The sequence below is a fragment of the Acipenser ruthenus genome, chromosome 4, assembly GCF_902713425.1.
Source record: "Acipenser ruthenus chromosome 4, fAciRut3.2 maternal haplotype, whole genome shotgun sequence".
Lineage (NCBI taxonomy): Eukaryota > Metazoa > Chordata > Actinopteri > Acipenseriformes > Acipenseridae > Acipenser > Acipenser ruthenus.
Genome location: NC_081192.1, coordinates 103,146,624 through 103,159,486, shown reverse-complemented (window position 1 = coordinate 103,159,486; position 12,863 = coordinate 103,146,624). Strand labels below are relative to the sequence as shown.

Sequence of the window (12,863 nt, the reverse complement as noted above, 5' to 3'; positions counted from 1 at the left end):
ATATATATATATTGTGTCATCCTATGTGCTAACATGGAACAATAAATGTATCTTAAACACACGGTGGCACTTGGTAGTGTGTTTTAAAGTCACTTATCCATGTACAGTATTTTAAATAAGCACTTGATGTTCTGGAGTTGTCGCATGTTTAAAATGGTCTTGCTCTGCTTTGAGCTCCGATAGTGATAGTTGATTCAGGTAAAGCTCGTTCTCATTTTTTTTAATCACAGACGCTCTGCAACAGGTAAGCATTATAAATCAGAGTCACTGAGGCTCACACGGAACTCTACAAGAGCGCATATGGGTTAAAAAAAAAAGAAAAAGCATTTTTCTGCCCCCCCCCCCCCCCCCACTCCCCTCTCTCCTCTTTAGCTTAACACCTTTTTTTTTCAGGACCCATGTTCATGTAGATACAGTCGTCCTTTTTGTCACTTTGGTGAAACTCCCATTGCTACACATTATACTTAAAGTGGTGACTAGGGATCCTAATGCCTGTACATGGTACATGGGGTACATGGGTAGAATGTATATACAGTAATGTGGAAGGGTACATGGGTAGAATGTATCTACAGTAATGTGGAAGGGTACATGGGTAGAGTGGATCTACAGTAATGTGGAAGGGTACATGGGTAGAGTGGATCTACAGTAATGTGGAAGGGTACATGGGTAGAGTGGATCTACAGTAATGTGGAAGGGTACATGGGTAGAATGGATCTACAGTAATGTGGAAGGGTACATGGGTGGAATGGATCTACAGTAATGTGGAAGGGTACATGGGTAGAATGTATCTACAGTAATGTGGAAGGGTACATGGGTAGAATGTATCTACAGTAATGTGGACGGGTACATGGGTAGAGTGGATCTACAGTAATGTGGAACGGTACATGGGTAGAGTGGATCTACAGTAATGTGGAAGGGTACATGGGCTTTGCCCAGTTCAAAGGGAAATTTACTGCAAGTCATTTAACCCTTTGCAGTCCATTTATTAAGTGCGCGTCAGGTCCAATTTATTTTCACATGCGCAGTTAATTTTAGACGCGCTGTTTAAAATGTATTTTTTTCCACAGTCAAACGGGTTTAAATGGCCCTGCATATCAACAAAGCACTCACTAGGCTTCTGTAGCCCCGCCACACCCTTTCTTTCGCTATTGCTTTCATCTATGTAAGAAATAAATAATAATAAAAATAATAGTCGTACATACCGATCAATCATCTCCGGATCACTCGTTCTACCACCAAACTCCTCAATATTGTGATCAAAGTCATTATTTTATTACTATAACATCTGAAAAAAGCTCTGCAAATGTCCATGATAGTCTCTGTGCGCTGACGACTCAGCCAGCTTGTTTACTATGACCGCCCCGTTATCTGATACCAGGGCCATATGTATGACTATTCATGAGATACGCCTTTTTTTTTTTTTTCCTTTTTTTTCCGACTTGTTTCGGCTCCTGTCGCTACCACTCGGCAATTGAATGGTTTTCTCGGCTTTTTCCGGATAAAAAACGACTAGAAACCCGTTTTTTGCGTTGCTATAATGATGTCGGACCCAGTCCGACAAAGGACCTGAGAGGAATAATTGCAATGTCGGACCCAGTCCGACAATGGACCGCAAAGGGTTAAACTAAAAAATACATTCAGGTAGAATAATGAGAATGGGCTTGCAAGTTGTAACACTATACTAATGATTTGTAGCATTGTTTTGTTTAAGCTTCATTTCACGGGGTGAGAGCCGGGGCTGGAGTAAAAGGTTGTTACTTGGAGAGGATTTGAGGAGTGGCCTCAGGATAAGAGAGGAAAGGAAAGAGGTTCCCGACCGGCGGGAGACTTCTTGGCCAGAGGAGAGAGAGCAGCCTCGAAAGCAGGCTGTTCAGCAGCCTCGGGAATCAGAAAACACACGAGATAGATTGGCTTTGCGGATCGGCAGTAGTGTAGGAGGAATAGGCTCTTGCGCTGAAGAACCTGGAAAAGGAATGATAGAATAGGGAGCTGGAAATAGAGCCCAGTCTCAATTTGAGGAAGATAGAGAGCAGGAGCTGCTAAAGGATAGTGTGTGGCCGGGGGTCCCCTCTGACTCACGTGGTGATAACCCCCCCTTGGTGGAGGCGCGGATGGCAGCGGCCATAGAGGCCAGGGAAGTGAGCCTCACTTACCCCCAAAGGTTGGACCCCCGGCACCCTGCATAACCCCATACCCGTGGGGCAAACAACAGTGCGTAACATACTAGACAAACAAGATGGAATAGTTTTTTTTTTGTTTTTGTTTTTGTTTTGGACAAAAGAATGGGTAGCATGAAATTATGTGTTTACCTTCCACACAGTGGAGAGGAACCCCCTCCCCCCCTCCTTTAGGGGGAAAACCTCTGGTGGACCCGGCGGATCAGGTAACCCCTACTCCAGGCATGCTAACAATTTTTTTGTGAGCTGCAGCTATATCGGAAACAGATGTGCGTATGTATGATTCTACTGCTGAGCAGGACCAGCGCCCTAGGCTCTTAATTAGATGCTGATTGATGTTGGTTTTGCTGTAATTCTAAAGGAGTGAGGAGTGTTAAACTGAGGAGAAAGGCCTGCTTTGGAGTTGACAGAGGCAAGATGAGTTGAGAACCAATGTCTTGTAACTACTGCACAGGAGGAGCTGGTGAACAGTAGATCCATCATAAGGAAAGGCTTCTTGCTGTAGGTGTATCTAGACATGGAGGTGTAGGGACATAAAGGAGAATTAAATCTTCGACAGCTGTATAAATTGACGCTGATGAAGTTGATCTGTCTTAGAGATGCAGAGCATAATTAGGAAATGAGAATCTGGAACTAAGATGTCGTTGGAACGGATGCCGAGAGAAGGGAAGCTGGAAAGGGATGGGACTGTATATTCGGAGCATCTGAGGAATCCAAAGAAAGCAGTTAAGCACGTGACTTCCATGAGGAGATCGAAGGGGTTGAAACGGCCTTTTTGCAAGATTGATATGAGCGACTGTAGAATATCCGAAGATATAGGAAGTCGGGAGGGGGGAGCTCTTAGACATGCCATGGAGCGTCAGGCGGATTGCTGGAATGGCCAGAAGAATCGGAGAGGACACTGACATTAGACGGTAATGGAACTGAATTCCGAAGATTTAAGATTTGATTGTGGAAGTGGAGAGGTGTAGAATGTTTCGTGCTAGGATCCAGTCTTGATTAAATGGAACTGGCTCAATATTTTGTTTTTTTCTTTTTTTTCACAGGAATACTAGGTACTGGTATTGCAGAACTTGGAGAGGTGCTGGAGGTGCTGTGGGAAACAACTGCTGAAATCTGGCAATCTGTAGGCAAGAAAGAGCATCAGCTGCATTATTATGTGAACGGGGAATGTAACGGGCTTGAATGAAGAAATTAAAAGACACTGAAATCCAAATGATGCGATGTAGTAACTGCATTATAAGGGGAGAGGAAGATCTTCCTTTATTGATGATATGGACTGTAGATTTATTGTCGCTAAAGAACGTGATAGATCTTCTTGACCATTGGTGGCCCATTGGTATGAGCAGCTGCGACGATGGGATACAGTTACAGAAGAGCTGCAGCTTTGAGGTGGGGAGAAAGTGTCTGAATTTCGGGGGGGGGGGGGCATTTGCTAGAGAACCATTCAGTCCCTAGGTAACCCCCGAATCCTAAGAATGAAGCGTCAGTAAAGACATTCAAATCATGAGGAGCTGCAATCAGGTCTTCATAGAATAGGAACAGGCTGTTCCAGTGGCGAATTAAAGTAGCCCACATCTTAATATCCTTTCTTGCTTCGTTGAGAGCCGAGATCTCATTGTGAGATATGAGCAAATTTAAGGACATGGTTTCCATACCTGACTGGCAGCTCACATCGAATGAAATATGAACCTGATTTGAAAATACATGACTTTTGCAGTGACAAAATGGTTATCTGCTGATAAGATGGTGGTGGCTTTAGTGGAGAATGCTTTATGGTACTCGTAGAACATAGTACCTCTGAATCTAACTGAGCGCTCCACGATGTAGAATAAAGTATTGATCCAGCTCTTGGTGGCGGTGTGGAAGTTAATGTTGCATGACTTGAGTGTAACATTGATATCTTTACCTTCAATTATTTATTTTCTGATTTTAAGAGAGAGAGAGAGAGAGTGACGCCTGATAGAAGGGGCTGTTGAAATCACAGGCGGCTCGTCAGTACAGGCAAGTGAGGCATGGCCTGCTGAGCATCGTCTATCTGACTATGAAAACATTTTGCATATTCTTTATATATTAATTATTCATTAAAATATATATTAAATACATATTTTAGGACAGTTAAGCATGTATATAAGTAAGTTATGTATATAACTGGAGGTGTGGTCCAGTGGTTAAAGAAAAGGGCTTGTAAAAGGAGGTCCCCAGTTCAAATCCCATCTCAGCCACTGACTCATTGTGTGACCTTGAGCAAGTCACTTAACCTTGTGTTCCGTCTCTCGGATGAGACGTAATTGTAAGTGATTCTGCAGCTGATGCATAGTTCACACACCCTAGTCTCTGTAAGTCGCCTTGGATAAAGGCGTCTTCTAAATAAATAATAATAATAATAAAGTTAACATAGGTCCACGAGATGCGCCTGCAGTTTACCACATTTGAACTTTTAAGGACACACATGTAAATGGGGGTGTGTGGTTTTTATTTTTTTAATTAAAAGCTATTTTCCACTTAGAGCTTGGGCCAAAAACTAAACTAAACCCCTTGGCGTTACTGCATTATACACTGCCTGGCTACGTTATTAGGACCTGTACCTACTATTGGGTTTTTAATCATTTACATAGTTCTATCCCGGTTAACATATGCAATAAATAAATACAGTATAAGTAAAAATAAACGAAAGTGCAGTGCCTCTTTTTACTTGTCCATGAACTGAAGCACATCTGCTTGTGTTATTCACTTTATAGCTCAGAAGTTAGTGCGTCCAGTGACTCGGGTATGAAGTAAGAGAGGGACCAGGAGCATACATGGAAAACCAGCAGAGCTATTGGATGACAACACAGGATCTGTGCCTAAAGCTTTGGAGTATCCAAACACAGCATGTTTTATTATACCATATTGTATAGGGATAGTCAAGGGAGCCTCATTGTCAGAATACAATATGTGTTGCCAGAGCAGAGGGGGTTTAGATAATTTATTGTCAACTGTATACAAGTTCCATACATTGAAAACTGTACATTGAGACTTGGGCCAAGGCAGGCAGACAGATAGACAGACACAAACATGCATACATACATACATACATGCACAGAGTACACCAGTGTTCACACATTGCTCTACAGAGAAAGTATGAGGGTGATTAATCTTTATACTCAACTGCAGCTATGTGTAAAGATGTTGTAATAAGTTTTGTGCACTATTTGTAAAACATGTTTCTAAAATCCTATTATTCACACGCGAAGTCTCCTCAGTGTGGGTGAAAGCAATTGAACTGTTCCATTTTCATCTGTGGCTTGTCCTTTTCCATTTAACTCCCAACGTGTTGCGTTCAAACAAGGAGCAGCTTATCTAGAGTGTACTTCTATCTGAAGCATGACTTCTATTCTGAAGCCCACACTTAAGATCAAAACCATTGAGGTCAATAAAAAAATCCATGGAACTGAAGAGGACCATTGATAAAGCTGTTCCCTTCCTTCATTTGTCTTTCTGCTTTTAAAAGGGGATGGAAATATTCTGTACATTGAATCCATGGTCTCCACCTGCTGTGTAGCTGCATGCTTACATCATACATCTTTTAGATTTAGTGCTTTACTTACCTCTATAGTAAAAGTCCTCATCAAGCGCTCAGTCATACAATCTTCTGTAATATACAGTAAGGTGTAATGCATGGTACATTCTGATCAACGCACAATACTGTACCTTTGTTTATAATACAATCAAGAAAATACGAGAGAAAATATTTCAGATCCTACTTAAACCTTTGGGGGACTAAGGCCATGGATCTGGAGAGCAAAGTGACTGGAATCATTGCTTTGGGTGTGGATTCAGCTGTCCCTGGTGAACATGCATCCCTGCAGCAGGAACAGATACAAGTATGGCACAACACATGGCTGAGGAAGAAAACTCAAAAGCTCAGATTAGAATGTGATTTCTTCCATACCCCAAACTCATTCTAGTGATAGTGACAAGTACAGGACACATGTCTCGATTGCATTTCTATCCTGTAATTGTGCTTCATATTCTAGGCTGTTTGTATACAAAATGTCAGTAAAAAGTATAACATCGATCGCCCAACACATATAATCATGGGACATGCACAGACTATATGACCTTCATAAATTACATGTAATGCAATTCTCACAAAAGATCGATAGATACTGGATGTTAACCAATGTTCCTTAATCTTCTCATCCAGCAATTAGGATTTAGTTTTTAGTTTTAGGAAATAATTTAATCTACAACATCACACATTTATCCCATTTTTGTGTATGCAGAAATTATTTCCCACACTGGAAAAGCATGTAGACCTCGTTGTGAGCAGCAATTCATTTTGGGAAGACTCTTTTCTTTACAGAGACACCAAAGTAAAATAAAAATGGCCTTCATTATTTTAACCTGACTTCAGACTTGGAAATGAATTGCACCCTAGCCACTAACTTGATAAACTAAGCATTTACAGCAGCACTTTCCTAGTGGTTAGAATACTTACCTTCACGTTTCAATGAATGACAGCAAGAAAGGGAAGATTTTCAGAGCAACAAAAATAAAAGCTTTTATTTTGTTCATTTGAATATAAAACAGGCGTTATCACAGATGTACAAAGCGTATTGGTGGGTTAACATACAAGAAAGGGTGCTATCCTTTTGGCGCAGAAAAAATATCTCAATTTTGATTGGCTGGGTACATGAAATGTCCTTAACCAGTCACCAGACTCAATGAAATAACGCTGCTAACATTCAACTGATAAAAGGGACCAACCCTTCCTTGGGTAAAGTGTCAAGCAGGATTATATATAACAATAATAATAACAATAATTATAATAACAAGCACCATGAGGAGTCTGTTCCTGTTTTCAATTGTTTTGTGGTTGTATGATTGCAGTGTACTGTACCTTCTAGTTTTTTGGTTTTTTTTGGTACATGTGAATTAGTCTGATCTTTATTTTTTATCCTAACTTCAAAAGCACTAAGTCACAACACGATAAACATCTTTTTTGTACATTCTGATGCATGGTTTATCTACAGTACAAATTCTAATACAGGACAATCCTTTATTGCTAAGCACCTGCACTTGTAATAGTTGATCCTTCCACTTTTTTTTTTTTTTTTTTTGCGACAAGAAAAAGGAATTCACTATAAATAATTAATGTTACAGAATTTTAACACCACAAAAACGATAGGTTGCAGAAGAGATTCCCCGATAACCTCGGATGGCTGGAATTCAGTAAAGCAGCTCTTTGATTCCCCGATAACCTCGGATCGCTGGAATTCAGTAAAGCAGCTCTTTGATTGCAGTGTTTTAGAACGTTAAGCTGCAAACACTGACGTACAGAATGATATATTCAGAACTAAGCTTTAGCAGCTGCCAGTCCTGGTTAACACTAATCTATCGAAGTTTACTCCATAGTATCGTTCACCAATTACAACCAGACATAGCTGACATTCTAGAAAGTATTTCATACAGATGACACCTTCAAACATAGAAGAAAACTGACCAATCCATATCAACTGAAGCGTTCACTTCTCCACTGCAGCATCTCAAACTGTGAGCTCTGCTGTGGATGGAGGTGCAGGAAGCAGGTTTAATAGGGTGAGTTGACAGGCTGTTGCCTCAATGCAGCTTTCATGGTGCTGAACAACAATGTGCCCCATAGTGTAGGAGGCAGGTTTAATCAGTGGATTGTGAACCGTTAAAATAATGTAAGCTTCAGACAAAAGAGGGGTCGCTATACGAATGTTATTGCACCTTCATAAATGATATTAGGCAACTGTTATCTCTGCCAGACAAGCTTCTAAAAGTGACTTTTAATACTTTTAATTATGTGTACAAAACAAACCTACACCATACTAAATAAAATGTGTGTTTCCAGTAACCAACATTTACAGACACCATGCAGACCCTCTGAAACGGAGTCCGAAACTCCCAATGAAAATCCAAATGATGTGCACACAGAACTTTGTCATTTCCATTTTCTAAAATATGGCATATTTAAACTGCTTTTTTTAAAAATTGGGATCGTCATCCCTCCATTATAGTTTGTCATTTTTATTTGTGTAATATAATGCAGCGTTATTTTTTTTTCACTCAAAACCTTAATGAATTAACCCTTAAATATTGATGAAAAAGCAAAAAACAAATAGCAGTTCTCTTCTATGTAGATGGCATTCATGGTAAAATTATCATTGAGTCTTTGTGGTGTACTGTAGATGACGAAATATCATTGTACTGTAGTACCATCAATGGATTAGAGATATATATAGGATATATGTGTGTATTATAGCAGCCCTCTAGTGTAATTACATTATATATGCAGCATGAACGGCTACAGAATAAACACATATCGTTTACATAACATTAGTTTGTGTCCCAATAAGCAACATTTTGCCCTCAAAGTCTTCTAACCTCAGCAATTAAAAGTGGTTGATCTTGCTAACCACAACTCACTGATGGCAAATGGATCTTTTAATTGTGTCCTGCAGATAAGGAAATGGTTCTTAATTAAACGATATAGAATAAAGCCAGGGATCCTTGAGACATTGTAATAACATGAATCATATGTATTGAAGGTTCTCTGACCCATGTTTAATTCATACTTAATTAAACATCGTTTGAAAATGCCCTCACTGCAGCCTTTGTGTACTTAATGTGTTATGCATGTTCAAAAACGTTGTTCAATAAAATGGTATTTCATTTTATACCAGCGCATTATACTGCTGGTTACACCGGAAAGCGTTTATTTTTAAAACTGCTACTTTATTTGTGTTTCTCAATTCTTTTTTTTCTGGAAAGGAAAAAAATAATGTACTTCTAGATGAATTCAATTTACTTACAGGTTTGCAGCGACAGATTGCTCAGACACTGGATTAAAAAGAAGGAGGAATAGTGACTACATAGAATATGTTTAAAACCTTTTATAGTCACAACACATCGTGCTGCTAATGTCCATCCTATCATTCATAATATACATTAAAAGTAGTCACCACAGCTTGATATATGAGTTGCTGGTATCTTCTGATGAGAGGACTCTGGACTGGGGACACCGTGAACAGCCTGCAAACGTGTGTGCGTCTTCTAAACAAAAAGCATGCAAGTGAGAAGTAATGCATTTCAAACATTTTTCATTGGTGAACCCTAGGACTTTTTGTTTGTTTAAATATATATAATTATATGTGTGTATGTATGTATATATATATATATATATATATATATATATATATATATATATATATATATATACACACTTGATGTGATACTATTCCCTCAAGGTAATACAACACTTTGTTTTATATTACCAAATATTTCAAGAGCAAAACATTGTCGAATGTCTTTCTCTATATACGTCTAAAGAACAAAATAAATTAAAACAGTTTTTGTACATAATTACATGATATGAAGTAGCTTCGTGTCTTTTCTTCCACTTTTTAGTACAATGACATTAAACACATGGAGACACATGTTTTCATTGTTTTAGCATTACAAAGGCAGAGGTGCTATCAAAGCTTTCTCCAACAAGCTGTGACTGGAAAACACACAGTGTTAAAGCAGGGTAACAAACAAATCACATTGAATTAAAAAAAAACAACAACAACAACTTGTACCTCTTATACACTGTGGTTTAAGGACAAAAGTGAGATGTCCTACATTAGTAACAGGTCTATATTTTCATTTTATATTTTAAAAACAGTAAACAAAAAAAAAAGCCATTTTGCCACAGTATGTAAATATTTAGAAATACCCCCCTTACTGTACTGTACCTCTCAGAGGGCAGATTTTAAAAAAATGAGCGACTTCAGCATATGTAACATAAAAAATATAAAGCCACACTTACTTAAAAAGCAGTATCATCCAAAATAAGCAAGAGATACTTTCTACCAGCAGGGTCTTTTTATTCTTCCCTAAATAAAAACTGTGAGGGTTCCATTGTCCTTGTGTTTAAAATTTAGTGGCGAACATGTGCATCTCACATGGCTCTTGCCAATCTGGAGTGCATCTTTAAATTTGTAATAACACAAAACAGTTCAGTTTTTATACGTCGTCCTCTTTTTTTTTTTTTTTTTACTGTAGCAGACACCGCTTTTTTTGTATGTACATATCGTATAGTCAATAAAAGCCTTAATGCAGAAGGCTACATGTTGTAGGCCACATAAATCGGATCTAGCTGGTCTGCCAGGAACCCATCCCGCAGGTGCATCCGCTGCTTCTCTCCGCGAGAGTTAATAGGGATCACTCCGATGTCCACCACCACCACTACCCCCACAATGAGGTAATGTTCCTCCAGGACCACATTGGTGACCAAAGGAACCAGGTCCAAGGCCTCTTGCTCTGAGCCGTCCAGTTCCACGACCACCACCAGCAAGTTAGTCCACGTAAACACCGCACTGAAAGAGATGCAGGAGAACAAGTGGGTTACTCCAGAGGCTCAGCTTGACACAGGGGCCAGACAGTGGTAACACATTAAGTACCAGATTTATGGAATTTGATACATTCTAAATCAATATTTCTTCACATAATTATTTTTGAAATCCTTTCGTTTTGACTACAGACTGCTGCGTCCTATTTTGAGGACAGTAAAGTTAGATGTGTTCCCGTAAGCAGAGAAGCGTAATTTCATGCCGGCTATGAAGCACAACATATAGAAAATTGAACTTTATTGTCACATGCAGAGGAAAACACCAATAAATGTATACTTTTTAGGCTTCAGTTTCTTTTTTTATATTGAGGCATCATAAAAGCACCTGAAGGGCTATATTTTCAGAACAGTTGCAGTTAGACTTTTGCGGTTAACAGAATTAGAGTAAGTTATAATAACAATATAGTTAAAGGATATTCAAATGCCAGTTAAAAACGCTGCAAAAAATTACAAAGTAGCCTGTCCTCAAATGAAGATAATGGCATCAAATGGGTTAAAGCAATAAGTGGAGTTATATTGCCTTCTATCACAACTGAAAACAAATGTTTAAGCAGAACTGAAGTTACAGTAGCTATCTGCAAACCATGAGCAAATACAATTGTTAATGACAACTTCAGTACAAAATTGCTTTACAAAAAACATAGAAAAGCACTGGCCCTCCTGTGCAGTGGAGAGTTTACCATTCTGTGATGCTTTTGTGTGTCCTGATCACTGACGTCTCAATGTCAATGGGATGGTACCTCATTCCTCTCAGCTCCATGGCTTCGTCCAGCGCACCCACAACATAAAGGGCATCGTGTCTCTCTGGAATTCAATGGGAACAAACTGAACTGCAAGCCTTTAATAAGAGCACCCCTGTATTACTAGACAGGTGTGTGTAGTATTATTATAACCCTAAACAGACAACCCCCAGCCCGCTGGCTCCTTACTAATATTTATATTATTACAACCCTAAACAGACAACCCTAATATTTATTACTATACACGCACGATACCAGAAAGGTGCTCCGCTGTTCCGGTTAAAAAGAAGACACTAAGCACTTTGTCATATCCACAGGTCTGGGCATTGCCAAGTATAGCTAAATACTGTCCCGGATGTGTTTATATGTGGGAATATTCTTTCAAAATTCAAACGAATATTCAAAAATAAAATGTTCTTTGAATTAGCTGAAAAAAAGGGTATCATTTTAGTACTACCGTATTACACTAATCTTTCCCAAGTAAAATGATCAAATAAAGAAGACAAAACGTATGCACTTGTTCCCTTTTCCTGATCTCATCTGATAGTCATTTAGATATTCCGTTATAGGAAAGAATAGGAATATTGTCATTTTTGCCAACAAAGTGCTGTATTGAAAACGTGCCCTGTGTCACTAATGACTTTGTTGGGTACATTGCACACCCTTTACTTTTTATGTTTATGTTTGTAGCTATACTACTGGGGTCAATTCCAAGGGTAAAACATCCCAGTGGTGAGATGCATTGCTTTATAACTGGTGCTCCCAATGCCAATTCTTCTGTTCCACCACCACTTGAACTGTATTGAGTTTTGTGGTGCCTGTCTAAGGGTGGAAGAAGAGTGGATTTAAAATATAGAAATACAGAGCTTTCCAGTAATTCTGAAACAATCACACTGCCATGCAAGACTAAAGGACTCTCATTCATCTATCCTACCAGCCTGTGATCCACACAGTCTGTTGTTGTTATTGTTTTTTGTTTTTAAACACTTCTGCATTGGATCATCTCGTTTTAAAACTGTGCAACCCTATTCTATCCCACAGCTCCTCAACAGCACCTCGATATTTAAAGTGCAGACAGGGTGTTGGTTTTACTCTTCATTTGAAGGACGGGGCTCTTGGACCATGCTGATCAGAGGAGAGAGGTGTGGCAGAAACTCAAGATAAGGTTTTAGGTGCAGTATGTGAGAAAAAAAACAGCCTGGTCCTCACCTCCACTTGCATCTGTAAGCTCTGTTCTCCTCAAGAAGCCCAAGTACCCAGTCCGGGCCCAGATTGTTTGTGTATCTCCAAAGCTCAGGTGTGAATTGAAATGATCAGACTGCAGAGATTCCTCTCCATAGATTGTGAAATAGCCACTGGAATTATGAGCACTGTGAACCCAGACCTGTTGAGGAGGAAAATAAAAACACGCTATAAGCTATAAGCTGAAAGAAAAGCATGCGCTGCTGCGTTGCAAGCAGGGAACACCAATAGGTGGTCTGTATCAAGGGGACTTTGAGGTAAAAGTATTGCTTTGTAAACCTTCAGCTCACCTGTTATTTC

At 39.3% G+C, this 12,863-nt stretch overlaps 1 protein-coding gene and 1 long non-coding RNA gene across 18 annotated transcripts in view; one reads left to right on the top strand and one right to left on the bottom strand.

Annotated features, from left to right (window-relative positions):
• The first annotated feature begins 1,418 nt into the window (after window positions 1-1,418).
• LOC131736980 (uncharacterized) lies at window positions 1,419-7,282 on the top strand. The gene is made up of 2 exons (XR_009328587.1): window positions 1,419-3,091; window positions 3,224-7,282. It is a non-coding gene; the product is annotated as an uncharacterized LOC131736980 (long non-coding RNA).
• Window positions 7,283-10,159: 2,877 nt separating this feature from the next.
• Window positions 10,160-12,863, bottom strand: part of LOC117400224 (disco-interacting protein 2 homolog C) — a 186,183-nt gene continuing 183,479 nt past the window's right edge. For all 17 annotated transcript variants that reach the window (XM_033999820.3, XM_033999823.3, XM_033999821.3 and 14 more), the window contains 3 exons: window positions 12,531-12,705; window positions 11,262-11,385; window positions 10,160-10,549 (listed from right to left, as the gene is read on the bottom strand). In XM_033999820.3, coding sequence (XP_033855711.1) covers window positions 10,297-10,549; window positions 11,262-11,385; window positions 12,531-12,705 — 552 coding nt within the window. In that variant the 3' untranslated portion in view covers window positions 10,160-10,296. The remainder of the gene's footprint in view (window positions 10,550-11,261; window positions 11,386-12,530; window positions 12,706-12,863) is intronic.